The 22157-nt window shown below is 39.4% G+C and overlaps 1 protein-coding gene across 13 annotated transcripts in view; it reads left to right on the forward strand.

Annotated features, from left to right (window-relative positions):
- The window catches only part of PDE4D (phosphodiesterase 4D), a 1602952-nt gene that overhangs the window by 788785 nt on the left and 792010 nt on the right, over positions 1-22157 (forward strand). The window contains exon 1 of one of the 13 annotated variants that reach the window (XM_019982752.2): positions 3560-4194. The exons of the other annotated variants lie outside the window; for them this stretch is intronic. Coding sequence (XP_019838311.2) covers positions 3929-4194 — 266 coding nt within the window. The 5' untranslated portion in view covers positions 3560-3928. Of the gene's footprint in view, positions 1-3559; positions 4195-22157 lie in introns of those variants that run through there. 13 annotated transcript variants of the gene reach the window in all.

A 22157-nucleotide genomic window follows, 5' to 3' on the forward strand; every position in this document is an offset into this window, starting at 1 on the left:
CAAGAATCAAACGAAAGACCCTGGCACAAACTTGCTATCTACTAAGTGTAAATATCTGTAAGTTCCTTGTATCACTGAGTGACAGGTTTCATTTACTGGGTATTTACTCTGTACCAAGCTGTCTTCATATACTTTGTATCATGAGTATTAACACATCAAATCTTTGCAGTATTCTTATGCAATAGCTATTATTCTCATTCTATTTCACACATGAGAAACTAAGCCATAGACAAGTGAAGTACACAGCTAGTAAATATCATAGCTGGGGTTCAAAACATGCTTTGAGTTCCATACATATGTTCTTAACTGTTAAACAACATAATCTCTCCCACTATCAGATAATTTCCATGGACCACATCCTCTAGACAATATGAAAATATGAAAAGCAGTCTCATTTTAATGCACTGTTTACTTAACTAAAACGTGGTTGGGAGAAGTATACAATGCATTCCGTAGTTGAGTATAACTCATTTTAATTTATCCATTCTTTTGAATTAGCTGCACCATTGCTCCCTTTGAATTGTGAGAAATCCAGCCTTGTTTGTTTTTACCTAGGCAAAGGCACACTTTTAAGTCTTTGTCCCATAACCTGTACAAATCTTATTTCTTATTTGTGTTGCTGCTTATGAATTATACAAATGCTTTCAAGGATTCCAAAAACCTGAAAAAACAGATTTTGAAAATCCACAGAAAGGTATCTAGGAAAGTTTTTATTAAGTTGAGATGCTATCTGCTGTTCTAGGCGTGGGTGCTTTTATCAAAACATTGTGCCCCACTTTCAAATTTCCACTCGTTAAAATCTAAGGCCTTATTTGGTTGTCACAGTACTGTGTTTTTCAGAAAAGTTTCTGGCAGCTAGTTTTGAAAAGATTTTGTTTGAAAAAAAAAAAGGAAAAAGCAAGCTCTGTAGTCCTCCTGTTGGAAGAGTTCCCCTGACCTTCTGCATTATTATAAAGAGAATTGCCTATTTATCCAAACCTCCTTCACCTGGTTATCATCAAAACTTTACAATTTGTGCTTCCTAAGGCAGTTATTTTCAAGCATGATTTTGTAACACTGCAGGATCTTGCAAGCTATTTCAAGGAGGTGGCAAATAATTCTCAAAACAAAATTAATCCTATTTTCAAAAAGGAGCATGCATGCCATATATCATTGGGGGGCATTCAGGAAGGTAATTGTAGATGTCAGGAAATTGAACAAATAATGACAGAAAATGGGCACCTGTATAGAGGTAGCCAACTCTTCTTCTACAATGGAATCTTTTAACATGCACCAAGTAATGGGAGACTTGCCAAATGCCTCTGTTCTTAGTCCATGTTTAACCATGATTCTCAATGAGTTTTTTTTAATAGAATAGTCTTATATCTTCTATTTTAGCTTAGTTGTGATTATCTACAAAGTGCCCAGTGTCTTTGAGCATCCACATTACAGGCCAAATATGAGAAGAATAGCTTGTAAATATTTTACTCCTCTTAAGGAAAGGTCACTGAAAGCAAACCCTAGAACCTAGAATCCTCTGAACTCAATGAATGTCCCAATATAGATCCCATAGCATTCTCAGTCCTATCAATACCTTTATTTGGTCACTGAGCAACACTTTTGTCTACTTAAAGCCAGCCTTTTAAATATCTCCAGTTTCCAGGCTCTCCTCTGGGTACCTGGGCTACACTTTGTCCTGTCAACTGCTTTGCACTTGATCGATTACCTTTAAATATCGTAATATCCTAGACACTCCATAGAGTACCTAGTACAAATATACCCATCAGTGTTGAATGAAACAAGTCTTTAGAGAGTGGCAATTTTTTTTTTTTTTCTTTTTGTCATGTTGGTTTACTACTTATTGGGTTTTTTTTCCCCTTCACTTTATCCTGTTATCTGAACTTTTTATATCTACAAGCTTGAATAGGTTTTATATCTACTAACTTCATTTGTTTTTAGTCTTGAACAAGACTTGCTTACTAATTCCTTATTGTATTTTCATGTTCTAATCCCTCATTCGGAGTGGTCTTTTGTGTTAACTTCCTTTCCATTAATTGTTGATTCCCTCCCTTCAAGCTGTATTGCACTCGGCATTCTCTCTTCACTCATGCACACCATTCTCATTGTTATTTTTCTGCGCCTGATAATTTCACTCTGTAGATGTTCTGGTGTCTTTTTCCGAGCATAGTGTAGTCCTTTCCATTAAATTACGATCTCTTTGAATGTAAGCAGGTACTCCTGTTTTGTACAACTTCTAATGTAATTGTCAGGCCCTCAGCCCATTTTTCAGAAATTTGGTATCATTTTAATCATTACATATACCAAATTTTCTGATGAAGTCAAGGTACATGTGTACTGTTAAATTATTATAGGTACACCAAATGGTGGCCCTGGGCTTATATGGTCAGATCCTCAGAGTATCCTTTTCTGTAACATTTTAAATGCAAGGAATTAAAACTTCATGTGGAACACCCAAGGAAGGAAATAGGAGGAACTTTTAGAATCCACCTAACAGTAATTATAGAAACCAAAAAATAACTGGATCAGACTACTCTGTTTTCCATTTTATCTGAATGGCTTTCCTAACTCCTTCTTAAGTTATTGTGTTTTAAAAAATATTATTAGATCCTGAGAAATGTGCTTTGATTTCCATCTTGAACTGTCTGTAGCATCACTAGGCTGCTGGGGACATCTATAATCAAAGGTTTGAATTCCCTTTCAAATGCATATCTGAAGCTTGTACTTCTGGTGGCCATATAATGAGATTTAACAGGCTTTATTACCTACTTACTTGAATTGTAATATTTAATTCTTCTTTTCAGTAGCAAACTAAGTAGGCAAGAAATAATTTCTTCAATTTTAAACCCACTTTGAGTGAGTTTGTAGAAGCTATTCTGATCACACATAAAAATCTTATATTAAAAACAACTGAGGAAATGACTATGGAAAGCCAGAAAGCTAGATTTATCTTTTATAGTTGAATAAAATGTCTATACCATAAGCAATGATTGAAACTTTAAAAATCATTTTTAAATCCCCATATGAAAGCGGTCTGTTCCTCTGGAGTGTCATCAGTTTAAATGCAAAGATACAACAAATACCATTTGGGGCTATAACTGTGTTGTTCCACGCTTTGAAAGGGCCTTCATTAGGCTAAACGACGCAACCTGTGATGGGTTCCATATGTAGTATTTTGAAACCTTTTGTTTGGCTTCTAACTAGACAGAAAGAGGAAAAGAAAGAGTCCATTTTCTCCTCTTGGGATTTGTCTTCCAAGGACCATCAGATGGAGCTGAGCAAACAGGGAACTATTTCTCCTTGTCTAACTCCTGTTTGTTTATTCCCCCCTTATAAAAACCGAGGGACTAGCAATTTCTTTTATGAACGGGGACCTAAGGGAGATAAATAGACCTTGCGGGAGAGGAAGGCCAAGTTCAAAGTTTTTCTTTCCTGTGGATTCAGGAATAAGCAAATGAAAAGACTGGCCAAACAACGGGCAGCAGGCATCTGATGGTTAAGCCCTAACCGCCCCCCCCCACCCCCCGCCCCGGACGTTTTCTGTACATAAGCAGAAGTCGCTGGAGCAGCTGCGGCGCATTAGTTCCAATAGTTTAGCAGGCTGTTTCGTAGCGCTGACAAAAGCCTCGCTCGCCGTGGCTTCCCTCCATGTTCCTCTGCCCCGCGAGCTCGGCGGTGAGCCTTGGCAGGGGATCGGCAGAGGAGGGGTGACGTTCGCGAGGCTTCCGCCGTGGAGTGCACTGGCCTCCCCTGCTCCCAGCCCCGTCTCCGCCGAGAGACTGAGGCAGGCGGCCGAATGAACTAGCAGCGGTTGATTCCGACCTGCTTCCCCGGACCTCTGCCCGGGAGCCGAGCGAGGCAGTCACTGGAAGGAGGCCAGGCAACCACGTTGCCCTGGATCACTGCCAAGTGTACAAAGTTGACCGCGAAAATGGCTCAGCAGACGACAAGCCCGGACACTTTAACAGTCCCTGAAGTGGATAATCCGCATTGTCCAAACCCCTGGCTGAACGAGGATCTTGTGAAATCCTTGCGGGAAAACCTGTTGCAGCACGAGAAGTCCAAGACCTCAAGGAAATCGGTGTCTCCCAAGCCCTCACCCGTGATTTCGCCGAGAAATTCCCCCAGGCTCCTGCGCAGGATGCTTCTCAGTAGCAACATCCCCAAACAGCGGCGGTTCACCGTGGCACATACGTGGTAAGGTTTGCTCGGATGAGCAGACATGGTGGCCAGGTGCCCCTGGGTGATTTTTGCGCCTCCTGCCTTTCACTTTAGGGGAAGGAAGGAGAGTGGAGGACCGTCTTCACTCCTCACCCATGATTTATCGGAAATAATCTACCTTAGTATAAATCCCACAGATGTCCAAGTCAGGGCTGAAATCCTTGAGATTGGTAATAGGAGTCTTTGACATGGGTGGTGCTCCAAGTTCAATTCCTATTGCAAGTTCCTACAAGAAAACTGGATTCCAGATGTCAAATAAGAATGCAGGTTTTTTTCCAATACTGACATGGTGGCGTTTCTTTGATTCCTAAGCTAGTAGCCCTGCCAGATCCTGCAACAGCCTAGGGGGGAAAAAGACCAGAAAGGAGAGAAGAAAATCGTAGTTTGTTCTCTTTCCTGCATGACCCCCCGATTCAACAGAGATGTGTATGGAGCGTGTGTGTGGGTGGGTGTGTAAAATAGTGTGTCCCAGTAAAACCCCTCCTAGCTACTGACTTTAATATATTTGTAATCTCAACGTGTCTTTTCAGTGGGTTTAGGAATGCCAGTGCAAAAAGTTTCAAGCTGGTACTTGGCAATATTGCTCTGTTCTTTGCATATGAATTATTTGACTGTTTTGTCAGTATTTTTATTTGCTATATGCATGTTTTTATCTGCTGTAATAGGTTACTTTATTTCATGCGTATGGTGCCAGCTAGGTGTCTAGACAATTCTTGGTATTTTCATGCTGTCATAAAACAAATATTAAAATAAATCATTGCGTGAGCTTATTGTGTTTCTGCCTGAGAAGAGGCAATTCTAGGCTATGATCAGAGAAAGAGGGATCTGTGATACACAGTTGGTTAATTTTAGGCAGTAGTAAGTTCTATAAACTACTCCATGTTTTGGCAAAATGAATATTAATTATGATGAAGGAAACAGGCATAACAAAAAAAGTAGTGACTGACTGAATAGAAAAAAAATAGAAACTGATTTTTATACAGCTTTTTCACAGAACATGAGAAAGTATACTAGGAATGGATAAAACAAAACAGAATCACCCCCCCCCAAATAAATCCAGAATCAAGACTTCTAGGAAAGAAGCAACAATAAAAGGAAAAGAATCAAAATCTAAACTTAAGCAACATGACCCTACCCAGGCATGCATTCATGTCAGAGATGAAAACAGCCAACAAAGGAAATAAAAGGCATTCCCCACCCAAAGAAATGTCTGACCTTAGAATTGTCATTTTAAATAGCTAGATCTTTGATCTGGGAAGTGTTCTTATTGTCCCCAAGATTTTAACTAAGTGGTGTTTCTAAGTTTAGTTAGATATAAGGCTCCTAAAAGAGGTAAGACAAACATTGAATTTTTCCATCTTAAAAAAATGATGAAGAAGGATGACTTCTCTTTCAGGGAGATATTTGTGAAAAAAATTTGTCAGAGATAAGCAGTGATTGAAAGGCATAGGTGAACTCTGGGAGATGCTCTGAGGGAGAGGGATGGCTTGAGATGAAGTATCAAGTGCCTGAACAGGAGAGCTGGCTGGCGTTCAGAAAGGGTCAGAGCCAGAATCTGGGCATGTGCTGTCCCTTTTGGTTGAGATACACTTCCTAAAGTGTACCTGTTGCTGAATGGGTAAGCCTCCACGCAGACACTTCATTTCTGTTGGAGTGAAGCAACCTCAAGTTCAACTGAAGGTTATCGGAACTATTTGGACATGTTGAGATGTAAGGAAGGCAGGAAATCTCATGAAAACAGGCTTTCTTTTGAAATTTCTGGCACTTCCTTTTCTGATGCTGTTTGGAGAAGCTCCAAGAGCACAATTTCTGCCAATCCTTCGTTGTGGTGTCTCCACCAGATGAAGGAGATGTCGAAAGAGCAATGGAAATGAGAAAGAAAAATCGTGATATCAGTTCTCAGTAACTTGAGGGCAGACAGTATCCCTCATGGAAAAAGCATCCGGCAGGGCGGTTGGAAAGAGTACTTCACATTTTCCTTATTGGTTCAACAAGACCCAAGATGTTCATAATACCCATGGGCGTCTTTTGACAAATATCATTCCATCTGTGCTCTCACTATTGGACTAAGCATGACCCAGAATTTTTAAAATATATTCCAAATTGTGCTGATTATACACACACACACACACAAATACATATTGATATCTAAACTGCTGCCACTACCAACACCATGCTCAAATCCTCTCCTCCTCTTCAATTAGATAGTCATTTAATTACACACCTGCCTCAGAATGTTGTTTCCTATGCCTGGTACTCCCTTCCATTCAATATGCATATGTTTACTACCTACTGAATCCGAAGTGTTTATCTTGTACCTACTGATTACAAAGTTGAACAAGAGCTATTCCTTGGTTTCAAATTACTTATACTACAGTATATATATATATATATATATATATAAAATCACATTAGAAAGGATCTGGTTAAGATAATCACTTTGCTCTACAACATACTCCCCAAATCTTAGTGGACTGACACTAAATATTTATTTCTTGCTTCTGCTTCTTGTGGGGAGCTAGCCTGACCTGGGTAGCTCAGGGACCCCGGGTCCTATTATCTTATGGTTCCTCTATTAGTAACACATGGTTTCCAAGTTTGCTGGGCTCCACTGAATCAGAGGAGAAGATCACAGAAGATGGCATTGGTGAGTTTTTATAAGGCAGGCCTAGAATTGCACCCATTACTTATCCCAGGATTCCCCAGAAAGAAGTCAGTTCTGTGGCCACATCTAACTTCAAAGGAGGCTGGGAAACCTATCTCAGTCCTGTTACCCAAAAAAAAAGCGCAAGTCGCTCAGTCGTGTCCCGACTCTTTGGGACCCCATGGACTATACAGTCCATAGAATTCTCCAGGCCAGAATACTGGAGTGGGTAGCTTTTCTCTTCTCCAGGAGATTTCCCAACCCAGGGATCACACCCAGGTCTCCTGCACTGCAGGTGGATTCTTTACCAGCTGAGCCACAAGGTAAAACAGATGTGGGTAATGGCCAGCCCGTGTCAGTCACAATGTGCTAATGGCTATTGGTTCTCCCTCTATACCATAGTTGAGTTTGTAGAGTAATGTCTGTGATGAACATTTCTGCAGACCTCCTGGATGAGGATCATACAGAGCAATTCTGTGTTTTGACAAGTCTATTGACTGGGAAGTCCTTGCTTATATACAACTGAAATCTCCTTCCCTGCCATTCTTGGTTCCTGGATCTGCTTTGGAAACCCCACAGCTTCAGTCTCTCGTGTCTTCCATAACTTAGACCAAGGCAAGAAGCTTGGAGTAACCCATCGGAGAGCCAGGACCTTACTCTATTCATCTTGATAAGCCCATTAATCAACATAGTCAGTGTTATCATGCTTTTTAAAAATTCTTCTCTTTTCTTAACTAAAAACCCTAAGTTATTTCATGTTTATTACTCCTTGGAAGAAAAATTATGACCAACCTAGATAGCATATTTAAAAGCAGAGACATTACTGTGCCAACAAAGGTCCGTCTAGTCAAGGGTATGGTTTTTCCAGTGGTCCTGTACGGATGTGAGAGTTGGACTGTGAAGAAGGCTGAGCACCGAAGAATTGATGCTTTTGAACTGTGGTGTTGGAGAAGACTCCTGAGAGTCCCTTGGACTGCAAGGAGATCCAACCAGTCCATTCTGAAGGAGATCAGCCCTGGGATTTCTTTGGAGGGAATGATGCTAAAGCTGAAACTCCAGTACTTTGACCGCCTCATGTGAAGAGTTGACTCGTTGGAAAAGACTCTGATGCTGGGAGGGATTGGGGGCAGGAGGAGAAGGGGACGGCAGAGGATGAGATGGCTGGTTGGCATCACTGACTCGATGGACGTCGGTTTGAGTGAACTCCGGGAGTAGGTGATGGACAGGGAGGCCTGGCGTGCTGCAGTTCATGGGGTCGCAAAGAGTTGGACACGACTGAGCGACTGAACTGATGCTGTATTTATCAGGTTGATCTTGGTTGTTCTTAACCAGGCTTCATTTGGATTTTCATAACCTATTTAAAAAGTAGTTTATGAAAAAGACACAATACTCCATGTGCCATGTGACCCTTGGACAGAGAGTATCTGAGAAGTCAGATTACTTACATTAAAATTTGACTTCCCATTTACTAGTTGTGTGATTTTGAACAAGTTACTTAATATAGGCTTATTTCACTGGTACCCAGTTTCCTGGGATTCATAATAGTATTCACTTCGTGTTGTGGTTTTATTAAGTACATTTATGTGTAAATTAAAGTATTTTGCATAGGGACAGACACTTAATGAGGGTCATTATAAGCTAATATTTCCTTTATTATGTGTCCATTAATCCAGTCTTGCTCAGGCTGAATCTTAAAGCAGGATGTGACTTAGTTACCAAAGGACTTCCTTGGTAGCTCAGCTGGTAAAGAATCTTGCAATGCAGGAGACCCCGGTTCAATTCCTGGATCAGGAAGATTCCCCTGGAGAAGGGATAGGCTACCCACTCCAGTATTCTTGGGCTTCCCTAGTGGCTCAGCTGGTAAAGAATCCGCCCACAGTGTGACCTGGGTTCCATCCCTGAATTGGGAAGATCCCCTGGAGAAGGGAAAGGCTGCCCATTCTAGTATTCTGCCCTGGAGAATTCCATGGACTTTATAGTCCTTGGGGTCACAAAGAGTTGGACATGACTGAGCAACTTTCACTTTCACTTTAGTGACTAAATAACAACCACCTCATTTTAAAATGGTTAACCTGTCAGTTTTTCATGGATGGGACAAAGCTTTAAGTAACAATTACATCCCTAGCTAATGTTCATTGAGTGCTGGTGCTCCATCTGATGCCGTGTGTCAGGTTAGGACCCTCTTGTGTTCATACTTCTCACCACTTTTTTTTTTTCCATTTTTACTTAATATCTAGTACCTTGTGGTCTAGTCATTACAGATGAGGCTCTGTTTTCATCAGTGTAGGGAATTCCCTCTTATGTCAGCATAAACATCACTGAAATTTCTGGAGAAGAAAACTTTCAGTGTAAGTTTATTTCAGGAATATCTTTGTATTTTTCATGTTTTTTCCTCACTTTACCCTGGGTTCTATACACCAAATGAAGGAAAGTGTTCTAGAGTGTGTAGTAGGCAATAGGATTTCTTCAGGCAAGATACTGTCCAGGTAATACGTGTCTTGTCTTTAAAATATCTGTTACGTGTGTGTGTGTGTGTGTGTGTGTGTGTGTGTGTGTGTGTAATTACAATGTATCCAAAGGTAGAAAAAGCACTTAGCAACATCCTTAAACAACAAAACAATTCCTTTAGGTGGATTTTTGAAAGGCCTTTTTTAGGAGGCTTTTAGAAAATCTTAAAAGATTTTTAGGGAGCTACATAAGTTTTTTTTTTTTTTTTTGCCATAACTTTTGCTCATTATAAACTTTACTGGGCATTGGCTTTGGATATAAAATTGCTCATGCCTTAAAAAAAAATATTGATCATGCTTAAAAGTGAAAATTTGCTTTCTTGAGTCATGATTTCTTCAGCAACTATAGTTGCTTTTAATGGTTGGTTGTTGTTTAAGAGAGAAATACACTATAAATTTTATTCAAGTTACAGAATAGGCCAGAAACCCTTTATCACCTACAAAGAAGAAATCCAGCCATTTAGAGAGTTTATAGGTGCAACACAAACACAACCCCATTCACAAACACCCACACACACCCAAGTAGTTTTTCAAAGCTGTTATTTAGAGACTCTATTTGAGAACTCTCTCCTTTGTTCCAACTCTGTCGTTTGCCCATCTTAACTTTAAGGTTATCTTTTCTCCATCACTTATAGTGGTGATACCCAGAGAAGGGCATTGCTGGTGCTGCCTGTGGAGCTGGGAACTCACAGGTGGGCTCTGGGTAGTGTGATGCAAGGAGGTGAGGAGGAAGTTTCCTGGGGGAGAGTTTCTGAGATGCACAACAGGAAGTAATGCCAGCAGGGTGGGTGGGGCCAGTTGGCTGAACTGTGTCCCTGGTGTAACTGGCTGTGTCCCTGGAAATCCTGGGGCACTGCAAGTTAAAAGTGACTATAACTTTTGAAAATCTGATTAACCTTTCCTAAAATCAGAAAACCTCAGGAAGACATTCATCTTAAAGAACTTGTTAATCGCTTTGTAATATTTAAGAAATTCCTGGAGGATGAAATGGCAACTCACTCCAGTATCCTTGGCTGGGAAATCCCATAGACAGAGGAGCCTGTGGGGATATAGTCCATGGGGTTACAAAGAGTCTGATAGGACTGAGCAACTGAGCATTTAAAAATAAAAATGTGACAAATAGTAACTAAAGACAGTGAAGTAAACAATGAAGTAACATTGCAATTTATTACGCATATGTACTTCCTGTGACCTTTGACATTTATCTTAAAGAAATAGAAAAGATATTAAGTGTATCTGTGCCAAAGTCATTCTACTAGTGGTGAAATTACTTCCAAGCAAAACAGTCTTTCTAATAAACTTGGTAGAAATGCTGAATGAGAAAAAAAATTAAAAAAAATTTGTCTCAAAGTTCATTAAAATAATTTTTAAAGTTATTCTTTATATAAATATCTTTATAAATAAAAAGCTCTTGTGAGATTACTGAATTAATTGAGCTTTGGAGCTTCAGTACATTTTTTTGTTCCTTAAACAGAAAACTACCAAAATTGTTGTTCAAGTAGCAGTTTCAGGAAGAAGCTTTACTATCACCAGTGTGGCAAAGTTATGTCATTTTTTAAATGGTTTTGCTGCTGAGGGGAAAAAAAAAACAAAGCAAAACATGTTTTAAACCATGAGGAGTTTAACATAGTAGAAGTCATGTAGTTCCAATTCTGTGGCCACTCGATATTAGACCTTAATTACCAACCTTTTAAAATTGTAGACTCTATTCATAAGTCATATGGATACAGAGCCATTTGATATTTACAAGTAAAAATTGACTAATTAAATTTACCAAGTGATAACAAACTAAGTACATTTAAGATAAGTAATTAAAAACCAGTTCCAACTTGCTGTTGTAAGTTAGTGAGGTGTATACCTCATGGGTAAAAACAGGGGATAGAGTGGTTTAATAATTATGTGACTCATAAAAAGGCTTCAGGGCCTTCAGGATGAATGGTATTCAGTCTAGAACACCATCTGGAAGCCATGATTTGGGGTAAGAAATGTGGAAATCTGTGGATAGTAAAAAAAAAAATTGAATTTAAAATTTTACTGCATCTTCAATGATGTACCATCTTAACACACCGATCTCTTCTACCATATATACAAAGCAGAAGAAAATAATTTCATATTCAATTTTAAGGACATAAAGGCTGTCTAACTATTTCAAACGAAGTACTTATTCTCAAAATGAGATCTTGAGTCGATATCAGAAGGAATTGGTTGATTTCACTTTGGAATTAAAACTTAGGTTCATAAAAACACACCTTTTTATATAACCTGAGACTTATTCTAACAATACCCTGGTGGCTCAGATGGTATAGAATCTGCCTGCAATGCCGGGAGACCTGGATTCCATCCCTGGGTAGGGAAGATCCCCTGGAGAAGGGAACAGCTACCCACTCCAGTATTCTGGCCTGGAGAATTCCATGGACAGAGGAATCTGGCAGGCTACAGTCCATGGGGTCTCAAAGAGTTGGACATGACTGAGCAACTTTCACACGTATATAATAATGGTTTAGCTCCTGCTGTGTGTCAGATGCTTTATGTACATTAATCCTTCAAAAGAAACAAGCTTGAATTTAAGTATTATTAGTTGTATTCTACATATGCAGATGCTGAGTCCCAAGGAAACTGGTACATACTCAAGATCATTCAGCTAGACAGCCTTGAAATGAACTGACTTAAAACTTGAACTAAGGTTTGCCTAACTCTCCATCCTGTGTTCTTTCAGCATTACCTTCCTTTGGGTTAAGAATCATGTTCTCATTTATTTATTTCTCTACCCTGCTTATATATGGAACCTGTAACAATGGATATTCAATGACTTTACGAAATGGTGGTTAGTTAACAGAAGGGGAGAAACAGCCTTTTCTTAATGTGGAATCTCAGTTTACTTGTTTAACACCTGTAGCTCATATGAATGTAGCCATCTTTTTTTTCCCATAAAAATATATGTGTGTGTAGGTGAAATATATGTCCTTGAAGAAGGAAGGTTTTAAGGTCAGCAGAAAACATTCTGATATAGAGTAGTTTTAGAATAAGACTGACAAAACCAATTAGAATATAATTTCATTTTCAGTGATTCAGAGAAAAAGGCATGAAAGACTTGAAGTCTAAAGAAAAAGATCAAGTCAAATCTATTACGGTTAGGTTCCAGTAGAGCCAGCTGGAAATGATGGTCTGCAGGCTCAAGTCACTAAGCAACAGAGCAGCAAACTGCCTAGTAACCAGAGCTGGCAGGCTGGCTGTGACTGACCGGGTGGTTAGACAGGGGGACCACAGCCCGTTTGACCTCAAAACACTCTCCTTCTAGTCATCTGCCAGCCTTCCTGCCCAATGCCCCCATTTTGGAAAGGCCTCTTGGACTTAACAGGAGATCTGCTTTCATAATGGAAATATCTCTGGGACCAGAAGTAAATGCTGTCTGTCTGTCTTCTTTAAAAGGGCATTTCTGAGATTGCTTTCTTTGGGTCAGTACATCATAAATAAAATGTAAAGTTTAATGAGAGGAAAGAAAGTGAAAGTGAACACGTTGGGATTAATGGCTCAACTTTGGGTTTTCATGAGCAAATGTGTACAGGGCCAAATGGCCTGACTTCATTTATTGAGATCTATCTTGAGCTCTGAGAGCACAGTGTTGCCATTTATTTAACACTTTCTGTCTTATGCTGTCTTCTTTTTCATGTGTGTCTTTTGACTGTGTAGGGGAACATAAGTTCCTGAAAAGTAGGAACCCTCACATGAATCAATCTTTGTATCCTCTGTGAGGGGCTATGCCACCTGTATAATATGCATTTAGTAAATATCTGTTCTTTAATTGCTGTTCTCTCAATTGCTGCTGTTCGTATGCCAAACACTTGGGGAGATCTGTAGCTTTCCAGTCTAGAAGTCTTGGTTATGTTGTGCTTGATTGCCATCGTGGAAAGAAGTTTCAAACTGAAAGATTAACCATATTTTGGACTTTGTTACCACAACTCTGTGTGTATGAGTGTGTGTTCTGGATTTACACAAACCTGAACTAATATGATCTGACTTTAGTATATCTGAATGAATTGGTAGATGATACTGTCCCTAATTTTCAATTTCAGTAACTTTTAGTTTATACTTTGAAATAATTTATGCCTGTTGTATTCTGAAAAATATGTAAGTATATTTATAATTCATGGTAAATTACTGAATACCTTGCTTGTTAAACTCTTATGACTAGTTCTTATGTCTTATAAGTCATAGGAGTTCAGTTATACACAAGACCTAGGCTTATAAAAGAGATGACAAGATTTTGAGGAGAAATTTGAAACAAGCAAAAAAAAAAACACAAAAACAAACCCAGAACACTCTGCATAGTTGTTTTTCGTTTGGTTTTGTTTTTTTAGTATGAAGTTTGGAGAAATTTGAACTGGTGGAAACAAAGCATCACTTCTCCAAAGTAGATCTTCAGAATAAGTAAAATTGAATAATAGAAAAAAAATTTTGGAGAGATTTAGCATAGACAGGTAATTTTAATGTAAATATTTTGCCTAAAGTTCGTGTCCATTTTTACCTTGCAGTTCTTTCAAACCAACTGATTTCCTTTCCATTATTCTTATGAGATAGCACTCTGATTAAATTAAATATAATTAAATAAAGTGTATATTTTAATTAGTAGTGTACATAGGGCTTTTTTTCATTTTCTTATATAGCTGATTTCACATTTATATAGATAAATGGTGAGTGTGTATTGTTGAGCTTTTTAAAGAACGCAACTTTCTGACTAATAAGGTTATTTGGATTATCATTTCTGCTTGTTTACCTTCTTTAGGTTTATAGTATTTGTTTTACTTCGCAGGGTGATTTTTTTTTTTTTATGGCTTACTATTGAGTGGTTGCCAAATAGAACAGTGTGTGATTTACTGGTAGTAATAACTAAAACATATATGAATTGGAGGCTGATGACGCACAAGGCCAAATGCGAAGGCTCGCCTCTGAATAGGACCAGGTTTCTTTAATAAAACCTTCTTAAAGTAACAATAGCAGGGTCATTAATGGTGTGCTCATTCCTGTATCACTTGCCCAGTTTAAGGTACGCCTGTGGATCATTTGTACCATGTTGTATTTAATTTTTTTAGTGGATTTATATTTTTATTTAAAGGCCTATCTGTTTAAGCATGAAGCCTTGTATCCTTATTATTATAAATTGGAAACCAGTGTCACTTATCATAAATAGAAGATAATTGGGCAAAAATGCAATTGAAAAAAAAAAGCAGGTTAAATGGATTCAAGTTTAGCTAGAGGCTGTGACCTGCAGTGGTTCTGAGCCTGAGGTCTGCTCTCAGCCTAAAATGGCAGCTAGTGAGTAATGAAGAGTTGTGAAAGGCCGATGGAGTCCTTCTCCTTAAGGTAATAAGCATGACTGGAAGGGATTTGGAAAGAAAATAACCTCATCATTATATTCAACATTTAAATTCGATCAATGACATCCCCTATGCTTCAAGCTGTCTTGGTGTGTCAGATGCGCTAATGTTTCAACTGAGTGATCCTGAATCACTGATATTTCCACTGCTGGAAGAAGGGCATCTATTTTTGAAGAAGGACATTTGTTCTTTGGGTCTGAATCCCTTAGTTGGTGGTAAACACACTGAACTTGGATTAGGTAATTCCAATTCTTAAGCAGAAAGTCAGGTATTGGTACCCTGTTTTTACCACCCTACAATTATTAGTTATATGGCTAAATGTCCCCTGAGGGCACAATTGTCCCTAGTTGAGAAGCACTGATCTAGAACCACTGGTCACTTTACTCACTAGTGTATCCCTAGCACCGTCTTGTTGTGATACAGAAAGAGGGCCCAAAATGTACTGTCTGCTCTGACTCTGCTACTCACTTACTATGTGATCCCAGGGGTATTATTTCAACTCCACAGATCACAATTAAGTGCATCCATAAAATGGGATTATTGCTAATTCATTCTTACTTCTTAGAATTATTTAAAAATTCAAATGATATACTTAATGAAAAGACTTTTGAAAAGAATAAAGTGCTATTCAAATGTCACGTAAAGAGTCATGGAGGAACACTGAGGGTGATTTGAACCTACTAAAATCCGGGAGCTTAATTCATCTCCTACTGTGTGTATGTAAATTGCTGTGTGGGATGCTATTGGGGTGTTGTCTTTGCTCTCTAGGGTTGTGATCAGATGGAGATAGAATATTATTACTCAAAATAACCATAAAGCATTAGCAGTTGCCATAACTAAGTGCAAAGAGTGGTGGAGTTTATAGGAAAGAAAGTGTTTGCTGTGGTGGGAATCTTGAGGTGGAGTATGACATAGAGTAGTCACAAAGAAGGCCCATCCTGAGTTTTTACTTAGATTATATTATTTAAATATTTATTTGGCTGTGGCAGGTCTTCGTTGCAGCTGTAAGATGTGTCTTTAGTTGTGGCATGCAAACTTAGCTGTGGCATGCGGGATCTAGTTCCTTAACCAGGGATCAAACCCATGCCCCCTGTATCTGGAGCTCAGAGTCTTAGCCATTGGACCGCCATGGAAGTCTTTTAGATTATGTTATTTGATATTCATGGCAATTTAGGTTTAGGTGTAATTATCACATTTTACAAGGAGAAGAGTGGGGCCTAGAAAAGAATTGGATATGAACATAAAGCCTAGAGGAGTTGAGTAAGGAGAGAACTGGAGTGAAGTATAGAAAGACAGAAAGTGGCAGGAAGTAAGTTCTTTTCACCAAAGGAACAACATCAACCAATATGGGGATTATATGGGGTTTGAGTGAGATTGGGTACAGCTTAGAGTGTCTCTGCAGAAGGTGACCATAAATGTAAGTTGGAATCAAGTTTCAGAGGTCAGCTAACATTCTCTGTCTCTCAGACACCCACACTCACACATGTATGCACACCAGGGATTTATATGCTTAAGTGAAACATGATCAGTTTTATCTTTCTCAATAGCTTTACTCCAAATAAAAGAAAGTGACATTTTGAGTTATTACCCTGCCCCAAGCTTGCTAAACCACAAGTGTGTGCACTGAACACTTAAGGATTGGAACGTGAGATTTAGTTCAATTAGACCAATCTGGACCATCTTTCAGCTACCTAATGCCTTCTACTCCTTCTAAGATAATCCTCCAGAAGTAGAATACACGATTGTATTTACATTCAGATGAGATGTGTTAATTCCACCCCTGGCACTCCTGTTCTGATGCCCAGACCGGAGACACTATTTATGTGAGGACTCTATCTGCCTTTTCATTAAATTGCATAAGAATATAATGCTTAAAGCATGCCCAGCAAGTCTGATGGACTATATGCAGAAAACCATTTGTCTCCTAAGGTACTTTTTCTATTTCAAGACTGGCTCACCAGGATAAGAGTCAGGTGCTAAATATCCTGTTATCTTCCATCTATTCAAACAATAATTTCTGAGTGTCTACTTTGTATCTTGTAACTCTTCTGAAGATATAACACTGAGTAAAAAAGACAAAGTCCTGTCCCCCCACCCCCACATGGAACATGTATTCTAATGGGGAAGAAGGCAATATATAAATAAATATTCCGGTAGCCCAGAGAATAGTAAGTACAATAAGGAAGAATAAAGCTGGGTAAGGGGTGCATGTGTGTGCATTAAATCACTTCAGTCATATCCAATTCTTTTTGACTCTATGGACTGCAACTCACCGGGCTCCTCTATCCATTGGGATTCTCCAGACAAGAATACTGGACTCGGTTGCTATGCCGAGGGGTTCTCCTCCAGGGGTTCTTCCCAACCCAGGGATCAAACCTGCATCTCTTATGTCTCCTACATTGGCAGGCAGGTTCTTTACCACTAGCTCCACCTGGAAAGTCAAGGGGATAGAGTTTTTAAATACCTTTTCGGGGAGGACTCTCTATATGGTGACATTTGAATAGAGGTCTGAAGAAGGTGAGTGATTACATTGAAGAAGAGCATTTCAGGCAGAAGAAATAACAAGTGCAAAGGTCTGAGGGATGATGTGATTGGTGTATTTGAGGAAGGGGGACATTATAGAAGATGAAGTCCAAGACGTAGAAGGGAGTCACATCATGTCGTATTTTGAGGCTGTGATAGGATTTTTCTTGGTGATGACTCTGGTGTTTTGAAGGGAGAAGTGTTAGCAATGCGAGTGCCTGCCTCAGGGAGGGGCACAGGCTGTCTTAAGTTTTGGAAATATCATTCCTGCTCCTTTGTAGAAAATAGAGATGTGGGGCAGAAGAAGAAACAGAGAGACCAATTCGGATACTGTTGCAGTAATCCAGGTGCGATATAACACGTATAATATAGGTAGATATAATGGTGGTTCAGAGCAGAGTAGTAAAAGGAAAGATAGTTAAGAAATGGTCACAGTTCTCTCTGCAAGAAGCAGAGGAGAGCAAGAAAGATACCTGCTTGTCCTTTAGCTAAGGTGGTACAAAAAGATGGAGGGGGTGTAGCCACCACATCAGAGGGCTGAAATAATGGGCAGCCGTTAGATCCGGGTTTGATCCCTGGGTTGGGAAGATTCCCTGGAGAAGGAAATGGCAACCCACTCCAGTATTCTTGCCTGGAGAATTGCACAGACAGAGAGCCTGGTGGGCTACAGTCCATGGAGTTACAAAGAGTTGGACACGACTAAGCGACACACACACACACACACACACACACACACACGCACGCACGTTAGTGTCAGAGCAAGAATATGGAAACTCACCATGGAAAGTTTTGAGGGAGTGTAGGGGAGTGGGGGACTTAGACTCCGGGGGATTTACAGTCAGTGGTGGGTGAGAGTCTGGTGATAAACAATCCCTTGGCAGTCTTGGACCTTTTGTGGTGATGACTGTGTGTCAAAGACAAGACTCTCATTTGAGGCCATGTAGTTAGACAAGTAACAAGTCTTAGGCTGGAATGGCCAGCCTCTGGGGTCTATTTGTTGAAATTCATTCCAGGCACTCTCATTCAGCTGCAGTGCATTTATAGGAATGGAGGAGACAGGCAGTGAGAACCAGCTGGCCAGGTCTGTCAACATTTCTGTCTGGTAAAGCCGTGTTCTTCCCACCCCTTTACCATACATTCATGCTCCAGGGGTGAGAGATATGATGGAAGATACAGAAAGGCAATTGCGAAATTGGTAGTTTCCAGATGTATGCCCCTAGGGCAGATTTTCTAATGTGAAATTACCATTCTCCCTGCCACACCACCCCCCAACCCCAAGCCCTGCTGCATTGGATACAAAATCTTGTTCTTAAGCATGATGTTAAAAATAGATACCGAAGAATTGAAAAAAATTTCTGAAAAAATATATGTAGTACTTACCACAATGGTTCATGCATATTGATAGTTATTACAGTGGTACTGCTTGTATTAAATAAATAGGTTTTATGTGTAGGCCTAGGTTATTTTTTAAAGAGAGCAAGACCATGCGGCATTTTAAGATTTATTCAGGGGTGTTTTCATAATCATCCTTGTAAACAAAACAAATATGAAAATAGATAGAGCTTAGCTTTCTCTTTGGAGTTTGAATTGTTGCTTTGTATTGGCTGCCCGCAAATGGATACTAGGTGAACCTGGCTGTTACTAGGAAATACGATCTGTGTCAGGAGGTTGACCTGCAAAGCAACATGTGCCAAGTTTTTTTTGTTTGTTTTTTTGTTTTTTTCGCCCTAAGGGAAAGGGCGAGCGCTGGCACCTTTTCACCTGTAAGGATTATGTAGCTTTCGTTGTGATTGATAGGTTGGCTTCTCTTCCAGAAACGCTCCTGGTATGCGTTTTATGTTCTGACAGAGCCGTGGCTTTGCTGTTCAGCACGTCATCCCCGTGAAGACGTGGGCAGGCTTTTGTGCACTGGCTCTTGTAGCCTGGGAAGCATATTTCAACACACTTCAACACACCATCCAGAATTGGCTAGAACATGCCTGTCACTCCCAGCTGACTCTGATGACGCTCTTGCCAACGTAGATTTACATCAACATGATTCTTTACTGGAAAAAGCTCATTCAGATTATACAGGGTGGCCCATTTAAAAGAGGCACAGCATCAGTTTGAGGAGAGCTGAATGTTAAGGGAAGCACCATAAAAAACACACTGTCAATTAAATGTTCCACAGAGCACAGAATTATAGTCAGCATCACTCAAGAAGATTTTCCCTTCAGAAATTGTATGTTACTCCAAGTTTTACAGAGTGCTTTATCCTGCAAAGTGAACCCTCCCATTCTAGACTTTCCTTCTCAGCATGCAGAATTTCTAGCCTCTTCTTTCCCTATTTATGTAATCCTAACTTGAAAGTATCAGATACGATAGGATGTGACAGCCTTGAATTCTTTACCTTCCCCAAATTCAATTTGCCGATTCAGTGGATAAATAGATTTTACTCCTAGTATAAAACCTTTTGGCATATGTCCATCTTGTTTTTTGACTCATCCTCAGTATCCTAATGAATGTTTGGGATAGGCATATTACTCAGATGCGTGGGTCTATAGACAGGAAATCCCTGCACTCAAAAATAAAAGCTGTTGCCATAGCTATTCAGAAAAAACACAAAGCTCTCTTTGCTGTGCAAAAGAAAAATTCAGTATCAGTGGCACATGATCTGTGATGACTATTATTATGACCCTGCACGACTCACCCTTCATTTTCATCATCCTGGTGTATTCTCAGTCATTATAGTAATGGATACAACTGGATGGGTTTGCAATTTTACCCCTTTTCTCAAGACATCCAGAAGGATTTTCAATGACACATGCTTTGATCTGTCTGCTTTTAAATCTCTTAAGCAGGGCAGCTCAAGGCAGCTTCCTCTCAGAAGATTTTACAATCCTAATACACCTTGTCATGAGTTCTATATTTATGCTTGTTTAGACACATCAAAGTCAGGCTTTTTACTAGGAGCCACCTAGAAAGTTAAGGCTATCAGCTTCTTGTTGTAGCTAGGCAGTTACTGTCAGGCCTAGTAATAATGAAGATTGACCTTGTAAAGTGACCAAAAGTTGTGGGCTGCAGTATGGGGATACTACTGCAAAGTGTTTTGCTGTGTTTTTTCTTCTGCTGTATTTTGGCTAGAATTAATATTATGGTCACAGTTAATTGCAAAGTGTTCTCTTGGATCTGTATATAGTACAGAGGGAAGAAAAGATGTAGAAGTAAGAGTCTTCCCCTGTGAATTAACATACAAAATCTCCACTTAATGCAGCAGAGAGGCAACACTTTAAAGAGATGTGTTGGCATGCCAATGAGATTGGTGGGAATTTGAATAGGTATGAAAGAGAATCACAGAAGAAAAAAATTGAGAGTGCTTTTTCAAAACATTGTCCATGGGAGAGAAACTGTTAATAGGCTGACATTGAACATTCAGAACACGTTAATCATCTTACTAATAGCCATTTCTATCTGTCTGTCTGTCTAATGTATCTATCTAATCTATCACCTATTTATCTATGTCTTTGTTCTGGTTCCATGTTTACCAAGAAGTCTTCTGATTATAGTCTTCGCTGTTCTATAGGACTTTCTACTGAAAAGGAAAGTACTGGGTCAGATGGTCCAAGCATTATAATCAGCTCAGTGATCGTAGTGCTCATTGAGAAGAAGTTAATTGGCATTTGGATTCCGTTCAGCAGTTTCGTGAGCTTGTGTAATAGGGGTTTGCTTCTGAGAGAAGAGGTTGCTCTCACGTGCTGGCTTCATAATCTACATAACTCGGTGCCAGATTCTAACCTCAGTAATTTCTCCAAGGTATGGCCTATCTCCAGGGCCTTTGAGAAGAAAATCTGCCAGTCTTCTCAGGTGAAGCTTTTCTTCACTGCCGTGCCCTGAACATTTTCACTGGAAACCACTAAACACACGTTTTAAAGCTGTAATCATAGTAAGAATGAGGGAAAGGCACATTGTTTCCTTAATCTCATGCCTCAATGGGGTGGCTGATCAGTGAGACTATCGTGACTTATGCTTTGAAATTCATTTTCTGACACATCTAACTGCACAGGGTTAGTTGGTTATCTTTTTGTTTTTATGATTATATAACATCTTAAGACTTGGTCAGCTGTTTTAGAAAACTTGAGAACTCAGGTGACAAATAACGTTTCCTCATTTTTCTTTGTCTCATCCCTTTTCCGAGCCTTTGATTAGAAACATCAAGACAGTAGGGCTAGATGTGTAGTGACTATGGAAACTGCCCACTTAAAGGAGTTCCAAGTGCTCTTGATTTCTTGCCCTAAGAAACCCTGTTGCCTTAGCTAGTTCTCTTGAAAGAGAAAGAAAGGAAAACTATAGGCATAAAGAGTTCAGAAAGGAGAATGTTGAGTATTTTTCCAATATTCTATGGGTATTTGGTTCTGATCTCAGTGACTAAAATTAGGATTTTAAAGTCATAAACATAATGTATGTTTATGATGAAAATCTCTATAAAAGGTAACAGTTGTGTGAGTCCCTTTCTGCCCTTCCTTAGCCCTCTCAGTTTTACATTGCCCTTACCAGAGTAACTGCTCTTCATATTGTCCGGTGTAACCTCTTAGAAATATTTTAATTGTATTCAAGTAAATTTAATAAAAATATTAATGACACTTACTGAGTAATTTTCAAGTAGTAAGCATAATGCTTTTCAGGATTACTTCATTTAATTCTCACTACAAATGTTAAAATGTATCTGTGAGATGTATTTCTAGCAAGTGAAGTCATTGGTCCAAAGATATATTATTTTATTATTATTATTGGCCACATGGCAGATGGGATCTCAGCCCTGACCAGGGATTGAACCTATCCCCCTGCAGTGAAAACACAGAATCATAACCACTGGACTGCCAGGGAAATATTATGTTGGAAAATTTGCATCTA

The sequence above is a fragment of the Bos indicus genome, chromosome 20 (genome assembly GCF_029378745.1).
Source record: "Bos indicus isolate NIAB-ARS_2022 breed Sahiwal x Tharparkar chromosome 20, NIAB-ARS_B.indTharparkar_mat_pri_1.0, whole genome shotgun sequence".
In the NCBI taxonomy this organism is placed as follows: Eukaryota; Metazoa; Chordata; class Mammalia; order Artiodactyla; family Bovidae; genus Bos; species Bos indicus.